This window comes from Saccoglossus kowalevskii, chromosome 2 (genome assembly GCF_978046115.1).
Source record: "Saccoglossus kowalevskii chromosome 2, keSacKowa6.1, whole genome shotgun sequence".
NCBI classification, from domain to species: Eukaryota; Metazoa; Hemichordata; class Enteropneusta; family Harrimaniidae; genus Saccoglossus; species Saccoglossus kowalevskii.
The window spans coordinates 24,517,211-24,541,305 of record NC_140642.1 but is presented as its reverse complement, the minus strand read 5'-3'; the positions used below and the strand labels follow the sequence as shown (position 1 = coordinate 24,541,305).

Below are 24,095 nucleotides of genomic sequence, written 5' to 3'. Positions count from 1 at the left end.
CTCCAGTCAAAAAAATATTGATAAACCTTGAGTGATCAGCATGAAAGTACTGACTTACTGTAATTTGCTCTGTGCCTGAAATAAACATTATTCAATAAACCAAGTATTATAGTTTTTATTTGTCTTGAACTGCAGTTTTACATATTCAAAAGACTGTATTACACCAATTGTGTTGAAAATTATAAATCTAATACTATCGGTAGTCCCGACTTTGCCTCAGGTGAATAAAAATATTGTTTGTATCCAACCTAATTACTCCCACAACTTGGTCTGTTGAAGAACAGTATGTGTGACCAGATATTAATGTTTCATCCCCCTCCCTCTGCACCAGAATTTAAAGGTAAAAAAAAAACAAAAAAAATACATTTCAACATGTGAATAATTCATGGCAGATACTTAATTCTAAAGTAGATCATTTTGACAACATATTCCAAAAATAAAGTCATTATGGCATTTACCACTGACAGTATTGATATAATTTGGTGTAACGTAGCAGCTGTACAAAAAATGCAAGTTAAAATAAACATCAATGTACTCTTGATTCAGATTATGACTGGTAATATCCTTGACCATATGTATTCCATGGTGGCTGTTGGTAGTTGTATGCTCCCTGCAGATAAAATAGAAGTTATGCATTTAGTTTTGTATGAAACTAGTTCACCAATCACAGATGTAACCAGACAATTGATGAATTTCAAGTTCCCTGGTTGACAACTCGCATGCCTGGAAATGTTTTTGAGCAGAGAATCATTCACTGAGATTTCAAATGCAGTTAAGGTTGTAGAATAGTTCAAGGACAATCAAACAAAGCTTTATCGTCAAAATGTCTAATGTGAATACAGCTCAAGTATTGCAACTATACACTGAGCTATCACACAGATTCTGTGTTTGAAGAAAGAAATAGTGTCTACTGTTATGTGAAGCACTCAAAAATCTTGACGGAGATCATAGAAAAACTATAAAAAATTCTCCTTACTGATGAATTATAACCAGTCCAATTATAGTTGTATGCAGATGAGTTTGCATCAGCCTGGGCACTGCCTGTACTGCCAACACTGCCATTGCTTTTCACTTTCTTCTCTGCTACTGCATCATCACTACAAATAGATCCAACAAAAAGGTTACTAGGTGCTTAACAAACAAATTTAGCCTTGAAAAGTTGTATTGGCAATGAATTGTTTGTTAAGTGTTAACTGACTTCTGGGTTCCTACAGATCCTTAAAATGTCTTATTTTATTTTCACACTTTATATTGCCTTGAATAAGTCTGGAACACACATTTTTGCAGTGGTTATAAAATGTCTTTAAATTGTGAGTCATTTCAAATTTGCGCAGTAGTGTGACATGTTGAACACGAACCATCTTTTCTGATACGAAAATACATTCTTGAATCAAAGAAAGCTTAGAAAGAACTCCCATGTGCTGAGAGTATTGGAGACACATTAAATATAATTTGAAATTACTTAGCTGAAAACTAATTATGCAAATCAGAAAATTAACATGAACAGATTTGATTGTAAAACTAATGAGGTCTGCGCAATGTAACAAAAACTCTATGTACCAAGTTTAATTGAAATGTGATTAGAACCAAAAAATTATGAATTATTATGCTAATTAGGGAAATAATATGAACAGAGTTTTACCCCAAACTAATTACCGGTAGGTTTGTACATTGTCCTAGAGCATCTTTGTACTAAGTTTCATTAAAATGGAAATTAGTACTTTAGATGTCAGTGTGAAAGCTTAAAATTGGTTAATTATGCAAATTGGGTAATTAATATGTACAGATTTTAATCCACAATTATCCAGGTCTGTCTATTGTCCTACAGCATCCATGTATAAACATTCATTGATATGTGATGATTAGTACCTGAGATATCAGTGCGAAAGTAGGAAATTGGTTAATTACGCAAATTAGGTGATTAATATGCACAAATATTTACCAAAAACTAATTGGGTCTCTGCATAATTCTAGATTCATTGAAATGTGATGATTAGTACTTCAGATATCAGTAAAAAAGCTGAAAATTAATTATGCAAATTAGGTAATTAATATGCACAATTATTACCCTGAAACTAATCAGGTCTCTGCATAGTCCTAAAGGATATATGTACCAAGTTTCATTGAAATGCGCTGATTAGTACTTGAGATACCCGTGGAAAAGCTGAAAATTAACTGATTATGCAAATTAGGTGATTAATATGCACAAATATTTATCCGAAACAATCTCTGCATAGTCCTCGAGTATGTAAGTACCAAGTTTCATTGAAATGTAATGCTCACTACTTGTATCAAAAGCTGAAAATTAATTAATTATGCAAATTAGGTAATTATATGTACTGATATTACCATAAAAACTATCAGGTCTGTGCAGTGTCATATGACATCTATGTACCAAGTTTCATTGAAATGTGATGATTAGTACTTGAGATATCAGTGGAAAAACCGAAAATTGACTAATCATTATGCAAATTAGGTAATTAGTATCCACGGATTTTTACCAAAATCTAATCAAATCTGCGCATATGTTCAGAGCATCTATGTACCAAGTTTCATCAAAATCCAATGAGTGGTTCTTTAGATATCAGTGGAACAGTCATAGAACAGCTAAAAATTAGCTAATTATCATGCAAATTAGGTAATTAACGAGCATGGATTTTTACCAAAACCTAATCAAATCTGCGCATTGGCCCAGAGCATCTATGCACCAAGTTTCACCAAAAACCGATGTATGGTTCTTGAGATAGGAGTGGAACAGTCGGACACACACACATACACACTAACTGCAAAGACTCCCATTTTGTGCTTCGCACATGGGAGTCAAACAGTCATAAATTTTGCATGCTGAAACCTGTAGGAACCTTAAACTTGTATGCCATTGCAAGTCAGATAAAATATCTTTGAACTAATGCAATTCTCAAGAACTGTTCAATATACACGAACGCCATAGTCATGAATTTTTGAATATTTGTTACAGAGCTAATACCTCAAAGATGACCCTTGAACCTGTGCTGTACTTACCCATCTCCACCATGAGGTCTTTTTTTTCCACCATGCTGTTTGATTAATTTTTGGTGGTCTTCGTATGCAGCAAGTAACCTAAAAATAAAAAAACTTGCAATCAATGTAATGTTTCTCTACAAAGATGGTTTGAAGCAGTAGAGACTATTATGCAAGATTATATAACAGTTTATTCCGGGAGAAAGTTTACCATTAAAAATCCCAGTCACGAGGAACCTGAACGGAAAACAAACAAAAACTGTTGAATTTACATAAAAAGACACTTACTTGGTCACGTCGCTGCCAAAATCTTCCAAATATTCCAGTTTTCTTTGAGAGAACAAAACCTTTGAATCAATCGATACATTTTTGTTGTTCAATATTCTCTCAAACAAAGCCAGGACAGCCTCTTCATTTTGAAAATTGGATTGGAACTCCAGATCTAACAGTTGCAAATACAACTTAGGATTTCCCTGAAAACAAAGAAATACAGTGAAAGTGACACTTATAAATTAAAACTAAGCACCAGTTTTAAAACTATAGCATCAGATGGCTAACAATACCCCCCCCCCTCATGGTCCATTTATTCTGCTACAGCCTCAACCTTGTACCTTGACAGACTCTTCAGCCAGTGCTTTAAAGTGCGCCCTCTTTGGCAAGTTGACAGTTTGACTTTGTTTCATTTTCATTGGTATATTAAATTTTGCTGGGCGATTCTGACAATACTGGCGAACAGTCTTGTAACTAATGTCCAAGCGCAAGTGCTTGGGAATAAAGTCATTGTTTGACCATGCGAAAAGTTTTTACAATGATCACTGTTGATTACTATGTTAGAAAATATTTATTAGCTCACAGCAGCAGTACAACAAGTCATTGTCAATGACACGTCCCCGTTCCGTTCATATTTGAGTGACATGTACATTCAAAGCAGATCATGACCGAAATGCACCTGCATATGTACAACACATTGTGCTAAATCTGAACAAAATCCATCCATGCATGACTGAGATCCGGTTCTGGAATTGTGAAAATATGTGATTTTGATGCATTTTCGGCCTTAAAATGGCCATCATTCCGCTATTGTTAAGCAGATCATGAAACAAATGCACATATCTATTTGTGACATGATGTACCATGTGTGTGTGAAGTTTGAACTTGATCAATCCAGACATGTCTTGGATACGGATCCAGAACTGAATTCTTTAACAAAATGGCCGCCAGTCGGCCATTTCGAACCCGATCCAAAAAAAAAAATGACGTGCATCAAGGTCCTATTATGTTTAATGTATGTACCAAATTTGAACAAAATCCGTCCATGCATAACTGAGATCCGGGTCCGGAATGGTGAAAATGTGCGATTTTGATGCATTTTCGGCCTTAAAATGGCCGCTATTTGGCTATCGTTAATGAGATCATGAAACAAATGCACATACATATTTGTGATATGATGTACCTTGTGTGTGTGAAGTTTGAACTTGATCAATCCAGACATGTCTCGGATACGGATCCAGAACTGAATTCTTTAAAACAAAATGGCCGCCAGTCGGCCATTTCGAACCCGATCCAAAAAAAAAAATGACGTGCATCAAGGTCCTATTATGTTTAATGTATGTACCAAATTTGAACAAAATCCGTCCATGCATAACTGAGATCCGGGTCCGGAATGGTGAAAATGTGCGATTTTGATGCATTTTCGGCCTTAAAATGGCCGCTATTCGGCTATCGTTAATCGGATCATGAAAAAAATGCATGTGCATATGTCCCATATAAGGTGTGATGTATGAGTGAAGTTTGAACTTAATCGGTCCATGCATGTTCAAGATACAGGTGATCACGGACGCACGGACGCACACAGGGCAAAACATAAGTCCCCGTTTTCGGACTGCGTCCGAACGGGGACTAACAAACACTGACAAAGTGGCACATGACGACAAATCCTGATAAGATAAAATTATATTCTTTTCAACTTATCGTATTAGTCATTGTAACATGATCAGTCAACACAGTAGCTAAGTTTTGGTCACTGTTGCTTCGACAGGTACAAGTTTTCTAGTTCATAATATTTGGGGGATTAAAAGGAGTTTTCAATAAATTTATTGTTTATTTTTCTCCTGTAGATTTATCTTGCAGCAATAATATATTAGGTGTACACAGATTTGTGGTCAAAGAGATGTTGACCTCTTGACACAACATCTGATGGAATGAGAATGAATTTCATTTTTCATGATGGTGCCACCATAAAAATGTTCGGTTTATTGGTTATCATATCATACCTGGTCTTTTTTCAGAGCTTCATTCAATACTGCTTTTGCTTTCTCCGTGTCATTCTGAATCTGAGAAAATAAACAATTATCATATTAGTGAAAAAATTAAAATAATATTTTGAACTTCTGAAACAAAACTGACCTATTAAAGGTAAATTGGTATTAACAGGACACCTACAATAAGAATGAATATTGGTATTAATAGACTCTGTAAATTTATGTTAACACTAAAAATAAGTCTTGCTAAAGTACCTTGGAATGGAACCTTGAATATTTAATGGCATAAAAAGAAGCCAATTTTTTACTTTTGGATCGACTCAGACAATCTTTGAATACTTTATCTACTGTATCAAGATCACCATGTCTTCGTTCTAGATTAATTCTTCTAAGAGTCACCATAGCTAGACCAGGAACAACAGCCTCTAGGTTCTTGAACACTTCTCTGGCCTCTTCAATATTGCCTGCAAACAGAATAAATATGTAAATATATTGATTGACGCAAGTATATTCATTATTAATGAAGAATTTGGAAAAAAAACACGAACAAGTAAGCTGCTCTCTGATTGGTCTGACTGGTAGGTGTTAGCCAATCAGAAACAATCTTGTAAATAGTTTTGCATTGACTCCATAAATGTGGCTGCTAAGAAAAGCAATGGATCAAAATCAAGTATTTATTTTGAAAATTTGTTGTCAAATTAAGCTGATAGAATTCGATGCTTTGCATGATATGGGTTTAGTAGAAATCAGCTGAGCTTTAATTATGTCTAATAAAGCAGCATGTTCCTGCAAGATTACACCTTTTCTCTGTTTCCTTTTTTAAATGAAACAAATAGCATGTATTAACAAAGATCATACCTTGCTGCTCCTCATATGCAGCCCATTGCAGATGAATGTTGGGTTTCTTTGGGAGATGAATGTGACAAGCTCTTCGAAAGACAGCACTGACACCTTCTTTGCTGTGAGGTTCCATGTAACGAGCATACTGAAATCAACAAAAACCTCTATTCAATTCCAATTTATCATTAATGGAATTTGTTTAATTTTAGTAGTAGTTAAAGTAAATCAAGAAAATTATTTGAAATACCAACCTTCAACCAGAAATCTTCATAGAGAGCACATGCAATCATACACCTTTCAAAAAGAACCACCACACGTTCATGACTACCATTTTCTATTTCAAAATCCAAGTACTCTCTCCAATTTTTCAACTGTGCTCGTTCCAGAGGCTTAACATGAAAGTATGGCCTTTTGATCTAAATGAAAGAGAAATGTGTGACAATCATGAACAAATATAACAGGAAACTTTATGTATTTTAACATTTATAGGAATTTATGTTGAAACCGGTTTGATTTTTGTCAAAGTGTGCTATATAATATAGAAGGTAATAACAGGTAGATTTGGAGAATAATACCATTTTCCAATATGCCATATTCAAGTTATTGTTAAAAGTGATAGGTTTTTCCGGGCTAAAATTTCACATTGGTCTCACCAAAGCAAATAACAGTATCCTGGAATCACACAGCACACTTACTTACCCCTTCCTCAAAAGCCCATCTTCTACTGACTTCCTCTTCTGTCACCCTGAATACTTCCTTTCTTGTCTCAATAATTTTTGTACGTATTGCAACAGTTTCGGCATCAAGCTGCAAGCAAGAAATTAGTTTAAGGATACTGTATAGGTTTTTGATATGCTAAATCATTGTTTCCATATAAAATATTTACTGAACCTTTCAAAGCTATGTATTTCAGCTTGATGTACATTGCAACGACATTGGTGGGCAAGTGTTGACAGTAACTGGGCGGCCGTAAAACTTGATGGGCAGTCAAGTGAAAGATTTGAAAGTCAAGTTGTTCCAGAAGTGAGATTATTACAAAATGTAGCAAATTGTTTTCATAACAGATCATTTGATAGCGCCAATAGGAAAGTTCCTCCCTACATAGGAATGTTTACAGTATTTTTCCTAGCAAGTTTGTTACCTTCCTATAAAAATCTTGTTTGTGCCTGATTTAACAATATTACCTACCTTACTGGCATTAGTTTCCGGATCTTCCATACCTGGTGGTGCCTCAACACCAGGTGGTGCATCATCAACTACATCTGACTCAACAATAGGGTTAGATGCAATCACTTCTGTTCTCATCTTTAAAAATTCATCAGTTGTTAAAATATCTCGTGGCATGTTGCCATTCACATGTTCTTTGAACCTAGGAGATAAATGTGCCATTTTAGTGATCTCACAAGAAATTTCTTTATAGTATTATTTATTTCAGGTACTGATGTGTGTTGCTTTGCTCTTCCTTCAGGCAATATACATCGACAGTGGATACTAATATTCATATCAACAAGTCATTGAAAATGACACAGTCCCTGTTAAATTTTTAAAAGTTCTCTTGGTGCTCATCATATTAAAGCGGAGGGGGTTGTCAGGAGCGTGTCCTTGAAACTTGAGTCCCAAGTTGTGTTTGCAATAGATTGTTTATTTACATCAAAACGTGTGTTCCGTGTAGTAGTAATATGGCCAAAAATAATAACAGCCGTTATTCGGCCATCTTTGATCTGATTATGAAACAAACTGATATGTATGATGTATGTGCCAAATACTAATGAAAATGGTACATAAATTGTGGAAATATAGTAGTCAGGCCAAAAAGTCAGATGGCTGTCAATCTGCCATCCTTGATCAGATTTTAAAACAAATTGTCATGGACATGCATCCTAATATGTATAAAGTACATGTATGTGCCAAATTTGAATGAAAACTGACAAAGCACGTCCAAGATACCGCATATATTCGGCAATCTTTGATCTGATTATGAAACACACTGATATGTATGATGTATGTGCCAAATAAGAATGAAAGTGGTACATAAGTTCTGGACATATAGTTTTAAGGCCAAAAAATCAGATGACTGTCAATCGGCCATCCTTGACCAGATTGTCATGGACATGTATCCTAACATGTATAATCTATGTACCAAGTTTGAATGAAAACTGACAAAGCATGTCCAAAATACAACATTTTCAAAAAACAAGATGGCCGCCAGTCGGCCATTTTGAATCAAATCGCTAAACCACTGCATGTGCATATGTCCCACATAAGGTACTAGGCACATGCAAAGAATGAACGGAATCGGTCCACAGGATTCTGAAATATGACTCTGGACAGACTGACGCACGGACGGACGGACACAGGGACGGACAGACTCAGGAACTCACGGACGGTCGGGGACATGTATCCTAACATTTATGATCTATGTATTAAATTTGAATGAAAACTAACAAAGCATGTCCAAAATACAACATTTTCAAAAAACAAGATGGCTGCCAGTCTGGCATTTTGAATCGAATCACTAAACCACTGCATGTGCATATGTTTCACATAAAGTACTAAGCACATGCAAAGAATTAACAGAATCGGTCCACAGGATTTCATGAGAACGGGGACTTATAACTATTCTCCTTGTGGAACTACTTACTGGTCAAAGTGGTGACTATAAAGTTGTGTAGGTATTCCCAATAGTTTATCATACAGACCAGTCATCTTCTTCAAATTCTTTTTTTCTTTTTCCCAGTTGATGTACATATCCCAAAGTTTATCTGATCGGAATTCAGTACCGGAAGCAGCTACAGCTCTATCAAATAAACTGAAAAATAAACAAATTATGACATTTATAGATGAATGGTGTCAACAATAGTCATTAGAATCAAACAGGCTATAAACCATAATGGCTCTAACGATCTATATTGACTACTTTTAAACGCATTAATTAATCATTGGTTTTCCAGTAACTATTATTTTTGAGGTTTTTAATGACAATTGTACACCATACCTTCTTGTTCTTTCCACAAAATCACTGTCATTGGCAAAGTTGTCCATGAAGAAATTGATGTAATGAATCCACAGGTCAACACTGAGGGCTATAGCTCTTGTTCCTCTGTCAAATGCCTGAAAGAGAAATAGAACTGTTCCTTAGTTAAACGTCCAATCTCAACACCAACTCAAGACTAAAATTGTATAACATCATATGAAACTGGACAATGTGAAATAGAATTTTGTTGAGCAAAAAAGCGAAATTTTGTGAATGACCATAAACCTGTATCAACTGCATGGAGGAGCTGCATTGTTGGGTATAAGCCAAGTTAAGCTCCCCAACATCTTCTACATGATAAGCCATCATTCAGCTGCCTTCAGTCCTATGTACGCTGCTCAATGCCTGGTATTCATTCTCCAGTTGATTGCGTACAAATACATACACAATGAGTATAACAACTCAATAACCGATCAAAATTTACATGAACTCATATTCATATGTATACATGCATAGAATTTCAATCGATAAAATTCACAAATTCAAAGCAGTGTTAGAGAAAAAAAAAATCGATAAAAACTGGAGAGAAAAAAACTCAAATGTTGATCCCAATTGGGATTTAATAAGAAATGACTGGGGCAGCCTGTTCTTTGTATCTGTGATGCTTCCTGTCAACAAGAAAGAAAATATCATGCTTCTAGTTAGCAGAACCAGGAGAAAACACATGAAATTTAACATCATGGATACCAAAATTGAGATGTCAAGAATTTACTGTCACAGATCTATCTAATCTTTCAGGAAGGGTCATAGATCAGTGTTTATTACTACATTTACATACCTCGCATGCTCTGTCCAGGTTGCCATGCTTTTTTTCCAAGTCTGCTAACTTCTTCCAGTAACCATAACAGTACGGATACCGATCAAAGAATGCACTGAAGGCTTCTCTTGCAGATTCTAGGTGGTTCTGAAATACAATATATATCAAGTTATTATTTTCATTTATGACTTTGGCAGGAATTTGAACTCTTGGGAGCATAACATCATCACAGAGCAAACATGAATAAGTGATGGAATTATTTGACTTTGGGCAAACTGTTGTGCAGTGCTGTGCACTGTATCTGAACGCTTAGTTCAGCACAGCTGTCTTGAATCTCCCAGTTTTGTAGCTCAGGTTTTATCATATTTGACAGATTCATTAACATTTAACAAATTCAGCAGAAATATGCTACCACTTTTGCATTTCAACGCATCAAACAAATGTTTCAAAATTATCTCAGTTCTGTGCGCTAACACTGTCACCGGCTGTGTAAGGCAGGACTGTTCGCCTCAAAAACAAAATGCTTAGTATGTAAACGGTATAGCTAATAAATGGTTATCATTTTCCAATAACAACTTCATGTACTCTTGACTGTGTGCATTTTAAGGTTGTCAATATTTCTGATGAAATTCTGGGAGAGTTCTACAGCTTGTTTACAGGTGCGACAAATTCAACTGTGTAAACTAGTAACAGTAGTCTGGTACCATATCACACATGTGTGATATGGAGTTTATGAAACCACCAGTGTAACATCAGATGTGATAAAGAGTATGTATATGATAAAGACTGATATTGCAATTTGTGCGGAATTCTATGCGAAGGATATTATAAACTAAGTACAAGATCTTAGCTTCCCATGAAAGAAATGAGGAGCACTCGACACATTTTTGTTTTTGTCTTTCTAAAGATGCAGAGTAGCACTGGCACTTTTTGAAAATGATCAAGACGATATTGTGAAGCACATCATGTGCGGAGCCAAGTGGGATCCTTGGCAACTAGAAGCCTGGGAACTTCTATTTCAACCCATGGGTACCCATTGCTACATACTGTAAAGGGGTTAATTATTCACTGGGTTTTAATTTTGCTTATTTCGCTGACTGGAAAATGCGCTAAATTAAAACCCAGTGAATATGTAAAATTTAGCATAGAACACATTATCTAAATGATAAAACCGTAGATTTAAAACCCACTGAATATGCCTGAAATGGTAAATCAGCGAAATTTAAACCCAGTGAAAATTAGTCATTTTACAGTAGTTGAAGATTATTAGAAACAGAAAGATCTCTAATTTACGCAAGTGAATGTGCTACTAGAACCATGGAGAGGGCATGGAAGATACAATATAAATTTGGCTTACTTCTTGCTCAACATACTGCAAAAGATATGTCCATCCTGTAAAATCAGAACAGTTGTCCCTAACAACTTTCCAATATTTTTCTAATTCCGGTGGGGGCGATGGCTCTTCTGTTACTTTTTCTTCAGGTACCACTTGATCCTCTTTTTCAGGTTCCTTAGTTTCTTCAGATTGTACCATAGGTTCTTCTGACTGTGCGACTAGTTCTTCTGACTGTGCGACAGGTTCCTCAGACTGTACCATAGGTTCTTCAATCTGAGCTTCAGTTATTTCAGCTTGGGCTTCCATTTCTTCTGCCTTTAACTGGGTATTATCCATTGGCTCATATTCATCTTGATTCACATTACTGATTTCTTTAGTCACTTCTTCATTAGGTTCTTCAACTACTGCATTGTTCTCTTGCTCTGTATCTGCCTGCACACCTGAAACTAAATTTTATCTTGGCTTAATGTGCATATTTGATTATGTGAGGGAAGAGAGTATGGATATGAAGCCACACATTCTAGGTATTATCCCAACTGTCGACTGGTGTGCAAGGAGTAACAATAATTATAAATGCAGTGAATTTACAAATACAGTCCAACCTGCATTAACAGTCACCTTTTCAGAACAGTCACCTCCCTTTAACGGCCACTTTGTGGCAGTCCCGAGCAGTTTTCCATGCAAACACACCTGTACAGAAAGGTCACCTCCCTAACGCGGTCAGCGGCCACACTTTTTGGGGCTGACCGGCCAGTTTTTCTGTGTATAACGGTCACCAGCTTTGTATTTTCTACCAATGAACTTTGACAGAAGCCGGTCGCAATTGCCAGAAATTTTAATCCATGTGACGAAAAACGGTTATGCCAGGCAGAAGTGTTGATCCTCGCTACGGTGTTGTTGGCGACACCAACACAACGATACAAAGGATTTAGCAGTTTCAGTCTGGTATTTACCACAAATCATGTGTTGTCTGTGCGATTTCCCAAACCGATACATTTTAAAAGGGATAATCAGCATCTTAACACTTTAAACAATGCGATAAGTGACGAAAAAGACCCAGACGAAAGTCACTGCTAAGGCGGTTCAAAGGTGAGAGACGGGTCATCATCGCACGTGGTCGTATGCTAATGAGATGTTGACGCATATAAACAAAAGACTTCAATGGCGGCTTCCATCGATATATGCGAACGAATTCTAGTTATTTTCATCACTCTGTGGTTTTACATCACCAGATATACATCGTAATAATGGCTAAGAATCCTAGGAAAACGCTTTCACTCAATGATAAGTTGACTGTTATCCGACTTTGAAGCGAGTGGTGGCATTGGATCGCCAAAGTTAGCTGAGCAGTTTGGTGTCGGAAGAACACAGATTCAGTCGATTTTAAAACGAAAAGCCGAATATGTACGAGATTTCGAAGACAACGTTCCAGGCGACCAAAAAAGAAAGATAAGAAAAATGGTAACGAAGAAATCAACAAATTGACATGGGAATGGTTTAAAGATGCAACTGCTCGGAGAATCCCTGTCAGTGGACCACTGTTGCAAGAAAAAGCACTGTCGTTTGCCAAAGATTTGGGTGTGGACGATTTTAAAGGTTCGAACGGGTGGCTGAACAGTTTCCGTCATCGCCATGGTATTAGTTTCAAAACAATGACCGGCGAAAGTGGCAATGTCAATAATCAGACAATTGAAGAGAGGAAACTAAAACTGCCAACTATAACTGCAGGTTACAACAGTAGAGACATCTACAATTTGGACGAAACGGGCCTATTTTCAAAGCTTCGACAATGAACAACACTGTTCATTAAAGACGAGGAGTGTAGAGGTGGTAAAAAATCTAAAGAACGTTTGACTGTCATGTTATGTGCCAATCTTGAAGGAGAGAAGGAAAATGCCTTGATCATCGGAAAATCGGTGAAACCACGTTGTTTCAAGAACATTGATCAGAAAAGACTCCCTGTGCATTACTATGCAAACAAAAAAGCATGGATGAATTCAACGATATTCGAGGATTATTTAAAAAAATTCAACAGGAAAATGAAGCGACGAAACAGGGACATCCTTTTATTTATAGACAATGCACCATCCCATCCAACAGTGCCACTGAGCAATATCAAGCTGTGTTTTTTACCACCAAATACCACATCCAAGACAACCAATGGACCAGGAAATTATCCAGGCTATGAAACTCAAGTTCCGAAAGCGGCAACTACGCCATATCATCAGAAAAATGGACGAAGAGAAATCAAAGTGTGGTTCTGAATTTCTGCGGGAAACCAATGTACTGGATACTATAATGTGGGTAAGCCAGTCTTGGAAAGAAGTAGAGGCAACAATAATTCAGAAGTATTTTAATCGTGGATTTAACCAAACGACTGTAGATGGTGAGTACTATTTTAATCAACACATTTTCTCTAATATTTATGATAGATTGTTGGTTTTTGAGAGACGATTTTTACAGTTAAACAAAGCATTATCCCTTTTGTTTATGTGTTAACAGTTTAACAAGGATTGTTCTTTTTATTTGTGTTACCATTGTTTTTTGTTTTTGTTTTATGTTGGTGTCTGTTTCACTCTGACCATGTTTTTTATTTCCTATTACAGAAGATAATGACATTGCAGAACCCTTGGAAAGTGATTCAGAACATTTAAACAGTCTGTCTGAAAAGTTGTTTGGCTGCTCCCTTCAAGATATTATTGATATTGATGACCAGCTTGTAACCTGCAATACAGAACCACATGACTGGAATGGCACAACAGTGGATATTTTACAACGGCTTGAAGAGAATGAACAAGCAGAAGATGACAGTGATGATGAGAACACCACTAGAAACACCAGCAGTGATCAAGAACTTCAGTCAAGCAGCACAGTCTATTAATGACTTGAAGGACTTTATGCTTAGACAGGGGCTATCCGAAATGTTGGGTACTATTTCAGATTTAGAGGGCATTTTTAGCAAAAAGCACAGCGAGAAAATAACCCAAGCAAAACAGACGTCAGTTTGTGATTTTTTTAAGCCAATGTGAGTACATGTACAATAACATGATTTGTTATAATGAATTATACATTACAAAAATGTTAATACAATGTAGTATGACAACTGAGTTTTGTAAAACACTGTACACATTTATTTATTCATACTAATAAACAGTTCAACATAAAATATGGTGTGTTCATTTACATTTTATATGCCATGCCCCAATCCTACATATTCATTCCCTAATAGCTTTTCTCAAATGCCACGCCCACTGATTCAGGTTAAGACACACCCACCCTTTACAGAAAGGCCACCTCTCTATAGTGGTCACTTTGGCTTGGTCCACTGGGTGACCATTATAGACAGGTTGGACTGTAATTTAAAAAAAAAAAACTGGTTTTTACATTAACTTTTTTTATCAACTTTTATTTGCCATGTCATGCATATCAACACCTAAATATTCAATTCAAGATTCTGTTCCCCACATAAAATAGCGTGATGCTACCAGCTAATGAACAGCACAACTTGTTAACCACCTCCATTGTTTTTATTGGTATGATAATTAGTTCTATTGTTTAGCCCAGAATAGAGTTGAGGGTCTCCACACTATAATGGCTCTGGAGAGAACACTGTGGTTTAAGTTGCCACTTGTAGTATGATAAGCTCATTGTGATTAAACGATGAAAGAAAACATTTATTTTTAACTTCTTTTTTTAAATCTATTAAGTTGCACTTTGAGGAGTTTACAAATATCGTATACATATTTTATTCAGTCAAACAAGTTACTGTAAAACATTTAATTTTACTATTTTGACGTTTTGAGCAATTTCGTTGGGTTTTAAGTTTACAAATTTGGCAAATGAATACGTTCTATTGTTATTTTACATGTTCACATGAATTTAATTTACCCAATTTTAAATATTGGCGAAAATAGTAAAATTAAAAAATAATAATAGTTAATAATTAATGTGTTTACAGTACCTGAAATGAAACCGAAACAGTTGCACCTTTTTTCATATGCAAATTAGATGCGATGCCTGACCATTTTGCTGAACACTGTATAACGCATGCCTTAAATATATATATAAACATCCCTGTTGTACCTTTTCTAAGACAAATTACAAACTAGGTATTTTTTGAAGAACCAGAATAAATTTTTTTAAGCGGGAGCTATGCTTTTAAAAAACAAACAAAACAAAACGTAACCTAATGAGCCATAAAAGGAGAATTATACTGACATCATGCACGCATACAAGTTGTAGCACAGAAGCTTTAAATTCAGCATTCAACATTGCACTACGCGACTTCCTGCGTTCAAATGTAATGACGAATTTTGCCAGTGTGTAAAGCTTTCTAAACAAATATATTCTAAGTATATATTGTATCTATTTGTAAAATGCAAAGTTTCGTTTCAATAAAATGACCACAAAAATGGTGCGAATTTTATTAAGAGAAAATTAAAATGTCCCAGATTAAACTAATTATGAAATTATGACAATTTTTAACACAGTGACGATCACAAAACATCGTGTAAAATAAAGAAATTGACGCACTCCATATGTTATTATCAACCAAAAGACATGGACGCGATTCAAGTATACAAACTCGATCAATAGATCCGTACTTCGATGGTCAAAAACAACCCTAACAACCAAGGCTTAGCATAAAATTGCACCGGATTCGAAAAAACAGAATCGCAGCCAACAACGTGCACACAACTGAATTTAAATTTAGCAAAAATTGAGAGGAGATTACCTGGATTAACTTTTTCGGTTTCCGGCATCTCAACAGTTTCGGTATCCGCCATGTTTGGTGTAATGATAATAAAGTAAATACAGCCATTTCATCTTTAATAGTCTCTCATTCGTATTTAATAACTTACATTTTGAGGAATTTCAGTCCTATAAAAATAGTATCATTTAAAAAATAAAGCAAATATTTTTTTCAAAATTGTGTATTCTAATTTTAGGCTCTAAAACTCCGTATCATCGTAATGCGTTATTTTGTTTTGACGAATCTGCTCTGCAAAATAATTATTAAAGGTTTTTTTATAATGGTCTTGTGATCTCGCTGATAAATGACCCTGTGGATCAGTGGAAGTTTCTGTGTTTGCACTTGTTATCTCGTGCTTGATCTGTTCACAAATTCCTTACCCTGAGGATTCTCACCCTGACAACATGGGCATCGGCAATATCTTGCTGTTGTCACAGGTCACTGCGTACGTGTTGCTGTTCCTGTTGTCTTTTTTCATCATAGTACCATCTGGGGTCAATCTAAATAACTTCGATGGCAACTGTGCCCTGTTTGCAACGGGAACATGGCACGAAAATAAAACCACGAGACATCCATACTTCAGCGTTGATTACTGGGGGGATCAGAGCATGTGTAATTTTACCATATACATCGGTATTTTGTCCATGTTGGTGTCATTTATATTTGTTGTGAGGTTATCAATATTTCTGTTCAGAGAGGATGATAGGTAAGTACTGTATATATTTCTCTAGAGACAGTGATTGATAAACGATATTTTTTGCAAAGTTATCAAATATTAGTTATTGAAACTTGCGTTTGATGATTTTTCTTAATATAGTTATGCCGTTTAAGATGTGTATTATAGTTATACCAATTAAGAATACTTGTACTAATATTGTGTTTAATAGTGAGAAGCAAAATTGGAGAGTACCGGGGTAAAAAAACAAAAAAACAATTATGATTTTGAGCAATACCACAAGTTATCTATGATATTAATTAACAGTGGATGGTCAGTGTGTAACTAGTAGAGGTCTACAGTGGGCAGAAATCACAGTAACATATGCATATACAATGTACTGTTATATTTGGTATGGGAGATCACTGTCTAATATACGATATGATTTTCTGGTTCTAAAGATTCTCATCAGAACTGAAATTAAAGGTTAAATATTTTGAAAGTGCTTTGTAAATTTAAATCTAATAATTTTGATTTATTGTCACATCTTTTTGGATGAAATAAATAGGTAGATATTATCTAATGCACCAAAGTAACGCAAGATTGGCACCGACTATTCTATAAACTTTTCTAACATGTTCTTTCCAACTGAGATATTTATCCATCATTACTCAAAGTAACTTTTTTGAAGTTACTCTGGTAATTACTTCACCATTACAGTGGAAATTGATTCATCTTGACAGTTCAACAGAAGCAGTGTGTAACTTTTTATTTTGTTAGTTTGGTTACAATATTGTATTAATAAGGATCTGTTGTCAAACAGGTGGTGTGTTTATCAATACCAACCTGTGACTAGTGTGACTTCTTGCATAAGAGTAATCAACTGCGCATACATGTCTTGTGTTTGCAGTGGTATTACAGCAGTTGCATTCATGTTAGTCAGGACCCACTTGGCTCGTGCTGAAATCACGCCCTCATTCTTTGATCTGTTATTTGACCCAAACATGGAAAATGATACACATATGATGATAATAATAATCACTAAATTAAAATTACATCCATTTGCTGTTATGGTATTTATAACGTGCACGTGAATGGCAAAGAATGTTTGAAAAACAATTATTTTTTCATGTTGATGTGGCATTACAAGAAAAAAACGGTTGAGCAGCACGTAAATATACATCACTGATGACTGTTTGCATTCATTTCTACAGCATCCGACCATATATAGCTGCACTTCCCTCTATCGTCATGTCATACATTGTACTAGTATGGATCAGTACATGTTCTTTTAAATTCACCACCGAGGGTGTGATTTCGATTCATGGCGAGTGTTCAGGCAGCAAATCTCAACACTATGCCCAGTTTCGGTTCTGAGCATCTATTGGAACAGAGATCAATTTTTTTGGGGGCACATGCTGTGAAAGTCAACCATGTTTATAATAATCATCTGCTACATTATCTGTTACATTCTTTGAGTCAGTATGTCTTAAGTCGAGATAATACTTTATTTTGGCTCATTTTATTAAAAATACAAACTGTGTCACTGTCAAACTGCAATGATTTTCACTGACCGTTGGACATATTTTGTAATTTATTTGATGTGGATATTAACATTGACTTGGTTTTGTCTGTGTTTATTACCATGTTAGTTTGTGTTGTACCATTCAGATATAATTTCAGAATCTTCAGTAAGTTTTTTATTGAGATCAGGCATAGTTTTGTATAATTTTTTGTGTACTGAATCATTAAAATAGGTCTTGTTTCGAACATAAAAGCACAAGCGCATATAAAGCATGTCTGGATTTGGTGCTGCATTCCATGACGGTCAATATCGTTAGACGAACATAGAGTCTTGGATCTGAAGCCAGTGAATACTTAGTATATGCATTCATAGAACTGGAATAAATTTTCGTATATCCTGAATATTTTTATGTTATCTGTATATCGTTTTATATCACAATGCTGCAAGTTTATCGTCTAGATAGATCTTATTATCTTGTATCGTTTTTCAATCATTGACAAAACTCTAAATCACATCTGTGCATTTTATATTACAGTTCTTTTCTTGGTGCGTTCTTGACATTAGTGATTAATTCATTTATCACTGTGTTGCTGTTTTCCGACTGTTTAGTAGTGACTCTAGGATTTAACCATTTCTGTGATCAACTGGTAAAATCACCAGGGTCTGCTATTTCAAAGTAAGTTCATTGTCAGTTTACTTAAACGTAGAGCTTTTGATATTCACCAAAATAAATGTTCGTTGCTATGCTGACCATAGTGGTAATTCAAATACATTATGCTTACAATAATTAATAAAAATTATATTGTAAAATGTTTGAAGCTGAAGTGGATTTAGCATCCTCTACAAAAAAAAATGTAGGTTCTACAGCCATGTGTCAATGTGTGCACAATAATAATAAATTTCATTCATCCTTTTGAATAGTTTAGACCCCAAGACATTTACCTGAAGTTTATACATTTACAGACACATTAGATTAGAAAAATGTACGTCTCTGAATTCAGGCTGGCCTCATTAAAGTCATTCTTACTTTTAAAGTTTTTTGTTCAAGCTAGACTTAAGTTTTCAATATGAAAATGCATTATTATTTATATTAATGATTCTTAATTAAGAATAATTAAAATTAATGGATAATTTGAGTGAATGTATTCAGTGCTTTTCGCCATTCACATCAGAACAATACTATCTGGCAAAATAATTAATTGTTACTTGTAGTAATGTGCTACTACTACTACTACTACATGTATGTGTTTTTTTTTTCTCCTTTCAACATGTGAGGTGTCATCAGTGACACGTTAGGTGGTATGGTCACTCCAAACTATGTCCCTTAACTCTCGCAGAAACAGTTTGATTACGACTCTGTATGTGGCAGTGCCACATGTGAAGCAAAATGTGCTCACTTTTTTTGTGGATAATTTTAGGCAAACTAGGTGTGAACTACACATTTTGTGATTTGTTTCGAAATGGCCTACAAATTGGCAATGTTAATTTTATTTTTACATCACTTTAATTACTGTAAAATCTGTATTACAAGCCGCATCCCTAATAGAAGTCGCATCCATTTGTTTTTAATAATTGATATCCCAAAATTCATCATTTCTCATATAAGCCGGGGCCTCTAATACAGATTTTACAGTAGTCATTTCTTGAACATTCCTTGAAAGATTTTGCTCAAAGCTGTAACAAAGATGAGACGTAATGTTATGTTCTGAAGTTCTTAATTAATATTGCAGCCTAATACAAACTGGAACTATGTCATTTAAATTTATTCGTGATTTTCCACTCAGGCCATTTTTAATGTACACTAGGAAGGTTCTCTGATAAAATAACTAGATCATGCAATCATAAAATTATGATACTCTTGAACTGTTAGTGTGTTGTGAATCAATTAGAAATAACTATTTAATATTCCTGTAATTTTGTCACCAGATGTGAAATGGCAGATTTGATTCAGTGGGATGTGGATCCTTTGATTGTAACTTCTGGGATGGTTGTTTTCTTTGGAATGACTGAAGTGAGTAATATTTTAGAAATATAATCAGCATCTGAAATGGGGCATAGCAGTAAATTAATATAATATTCTGTTCAAAATCAAATATGACATTCGGCCTTCCTTTATTTTGCTGTTCTCTTTATACTATTACCGGGTACTGTATTTTTAAAAAACCCTGAAACATAATTATTCAGGATCTATTCATAATACATAATATAAAATGATCCATGGAACTATTTAGTCTTTTTTATCCTACCAGTGTCTACAGTTACTGCTTATACAACATATAAAGATGCAGTACTTCCACATACATGTATGTGAAATGGAGTGGGTTTGCTGTGGATAATACTATATTATTTTGGTCGTGATACATTTTACTTTTTGTTTTGTTCTCTAGTTTGGTTTGTGGATGTCATGGATCACTTGGTTATGTCTACTCATCATGTCTACCGTGAAGATATGGAGGTACAGCCAGCATGAATCATTTCTAAGAAGTATGAAACGGGAGCGAGAGAGACTATTTGGACACTATAGTGATCAAACTCAGATAATCTAATCATAATGGTTTTAAAATCAAGGGTATACTTACTTCAGAACTTTGATATTTTCATTTATAATCACTTTGCACAGGTGATGCACTATGCACATAATTTGCATATCTGAAAACATGATACTGATAGTTGACCCCACCGCATATTAATTCATGATACTGTATCAGTAGGGAAGAAAATGTTTTTTTACCATAGCTGCAACTGTATATTTGTTTTTTTTTTGTTTTCATGTAATTATTGATATTTCAATATTTAAGAGTCAAATCAAATTATAGTCATTACTGAGATTTGTAAGGGAAATAGATATTTAAAAATGGAATGAAACATGTACTGTTAGATTATTTTATCATTGGTTCCTATGGTAACAATTAGTCACATGCACATTCTAACACCATATTTTAATAGATAGTAATTTTTTTTTAATATACTTGTATATATATTATATTCATATAATTTGAAAATAGATCAATAGCTTAAATACATTTTCTTTGGAATTTTTCAAAATAATTCTGCATGCATGTTGGCAGCATTTTGTATGTGAAGAACAACGTGTTATGAGAGACCTTTGATGTGTTTGCATGGAGGTGAAGCACAATACATGTTTCTTTTGTTGTAATTGTATTTCCTGAAAAATGTTCCAAACTGCTTTCTAAAACTACAGATATGACTCTTTGTACAAAATTTTTAATATATTTACTCGGACATGTTGTATTAAAGAATGGCATCATAATGTTCAAAGTTATCCCCAGAACAATCTTGGAGGGTTGCAGATTATTTGCATATAAATTAACAAAATGTACACACTTGCAGTATATTTGATAAACATATTCATTCATTAATTAAATAAAGTAATGTAATTAACAATCAAAATTTAGGATCTAGGTTAAAATTTTTAATATATTTACTCGGACATGTTGTATTAAAGAATGGCATCATAATGTTCAAAGTTATCCCCAGAACAATCTTGGAGGGTTGCAGATTATTTGCATATAAATTAACAAAATGTACACACTTGCAGTATATTTGATAAACATATTCATTCATTAATTAAATAAAGTAATGTAATTAACAATCAAAATTTAGGATCTAGGTTAAAATTTTTAATATATTTACTCGGACATGTTGTATTAAAGAATGGCATCATAATGTTCAAAGTTATCCCCAGAACAATCTTGGAGGGTTGCAGATTATTTGCATATAAATTAACAAAATGTACACACTTACAGTATATTTGATAAACATATTCATTCATTAATTAAATAAAGTAATGTAATTAACAATCAAAATTTAGGATCTAGGTTAAACACTTTAGAGCGTACTAATGTGCTGTTGCTTGTTACACACCCTGTGCCTGAGACATGAAGATATTGACAGCCAGAACACTGCCATTTGGCAATATTTGATATTACCAGTATGGCTGTTAATATCTTTGATTATTCTTATAAGCTTATCGTCTTCCACACTGCTGCTTTAAAAATATTTAATATTGTATTTACACTGGAAAACTGTTTCTTTCATAATCAGTCTTGTACAATCAGTGAGTTTGTTAAATAAGTTAGGGGGGTCCAATCAATTCATTAATTAACTTTAATACTCTTTAATTTCATAATTTTCATACAGCAGGAAAATCAAAAATCTTTGCAAAAAAAATATCAACTCTGATTCTCTAGACAGGCAGGAAGTAGGTGATTTTCATGTAATTTAGTCCTTACGAATCTATGGAATATTTCTGGGAATGAACGTTTACTGATTTCAATACACTTGTTTACATCATATAGTGGATGTTACATTTTGTGTAAACAATGTGTTTTATATATGTAGTATATGCCGCATGGGACTCGTGTCAAACAAGATGCGTCACACTGGCCGCCGCCATTTTAAAATGAAATTCTTCACCGTAATAATACCCTTGTATTTTTTTCTACTTTTGTAATATTTATCAATCTTTATACTTCGTTTGTGCCATCTTGAATTTTCAAGGTGAATGTTCCTGCAAAGCACTTCACTATGTGGATGGAGGAATGTCCGAACGGAACAACACCGTGGAGGCGGACGAGACGCTTGTGCATGCAAATTGCCATGCTATGTGTGTTTTTGTTTAGACACCGGATGTATTTTGCAATGTATAGTATTTATAGGGTAATAAATGATTTCTACAGTCTAACTGCACATAAATACAAGTGGATCTGTTTACAAAATTGTATGTGTTTTGCATTATATATACTCTAGATGTGTAATTAATTGTCTGGTTTTGAATGCATCTTCCTGCACTCTAATTCACTACGTTCAATTACCCACCATAGACTCCGGTCAGTCAAAATGACTATTTTGAAGGATACAGCTGGTACCTCAAGCGGCCCCTCCGAGTCTTCCATCCGTAAAGACTCTGTGAGCCACGTCTTTGGGGTGATACGGAGTATCATCGATTCTAGTGATACAATGTAAATACTCCCACCTATGATCTTTAGGCGACCACTTACGGTTGCTTCAATGCTTCAGGGCAGAGTTGCTTGAGCACATTATTGTGCGCGCCCAGGACTCTGAGACCTCGGAGGCAGAACGCACCAGCCTCCTAGACCAGGCGACACATTTACGGGTGGGCCACCACACATCTACGTGCGACATCCCCTAGTGTCACCTGGCTCTCTTTGCCAAAGCCACTACTGTGCAACGAGACGCGGCCTTAAACGCGCGTGTTTTCGCCGGCAAACTGAGTCAGGGGGTACGTCCCCACCTCAGTGACGCAGACTGGACATCTTCTACCCTCTTTGTTCGGGGAATGGTGGGTACAGTCTCAGAGCTTTGGAGTACAATGAACCAGAGGGTTCCGATCATATCCGCTAGCCAGTTGGCCCTGCCATGGGTAAGCGGAGGGCACCCCAAGCACAGAAAACACAATGCTCTAGGACGTCGTCCGCTATCCAGAGTCAGCCAGGAGGCAAGCGCTCATACCCTTCCACGGGAGGAAAGAGTAGTGGCGTGCCCCAGGGAGGAAAGAGCCAGGTGGTGGCTCCTCACACTCCTCGGGCGGTCGTCCACCACGGCAGCGGGGGAAGCATGTTTGACACTTACCTCTGCGACCAGGGGGACAGGCATGTGTTCGGCGAGTGGCCAGGTCACAACTTAGTTACTATTTCAGACCTTGGGGAAACTGACCTCATGGGAGAAGAGAGCACTCACACCTCGCCGAACCCATGGCCACCTATCCCTGTTGTACACAGATTGCGCCGGTGTAGTTCGGTTTCTGTTACGGGATACCACTGAAATCTCCATCTCCCCCGTCAGTGTCTCTCCTATTGGGCACTGCCAGGGGACTCTCGCAGAAGCAATCAGGCAGGAAGTAGCAGTTTGCTGGAAAAGGGCGCCATACACAGGGTAGATCAGCCGGCATTA

The 24,095-nt window shown here is 35.6% G+C and overlaps 2 protein-coding genes across 2 annotated transcripts; one reads left to right on the top strand and one right to left on the bottom strand.

The window, feature by feature from the left end:
* Positions 1-99: 99 nt before the first annotated feature.
* On the bottom strand, positions 100-16,047 carry LOC100367487 (pre-mRNA-processing factor 39-like). The gene is made up of 15 exons (XM_085493421.1): positions 15,964-16,047; positions 11,250-11,674; positions 9,914-10,039; positions 9,097-9,212; positions 8,743-8,910; positions 7,290-7,470; positions 6,801-6,908; positions 6,353-6,517; positions 6,120-6,246; positions 5,517-5,725; positions 5,274-5,333; positions 3,289-3,473; positions 3,022-3,099; positions 977-1,097; positions 100-610 (listed from the first exon to the last, which is right to left on the bottom strand). The coding sequence occupies exons 1-15, from the start codon at positions 16,013-16,015 to the stop codon at positions 548-550; spliced, it is 2,184 nt and encodes a 727-aa protein (XP_085349547.1). The 5' UTR covers positions 16,016-16,047; the 3' UTR covers positions 100-547.
* A 222-nt stretch (positions 16,048-16,269) lies between these two features.
* Positions 16,270-22,882, top strand: LOC100367187 (transmembrane protein 179-like). Its single transcript, XM_002741313.4, has 4 exons — positions 16,270-16,687; positions 18,697-18,837; positions 20,088-20,172; positions 20,549-22,882. The coding sequence occupies exons 1-4, from the start codon at positions 16,386-16,388 to the stop codon at positions 20,705-20,707; spliced, it is 687 nt and encodes a 228-aa protein (XP_002741359.1). The 5' UTR covers positions 16,270-16,385; the 3' UTR covers positions 20,708-22,882.
* The last annotated feature ends 1,213 nt before the right edge of the window (positions 22,883-24,095 follow it).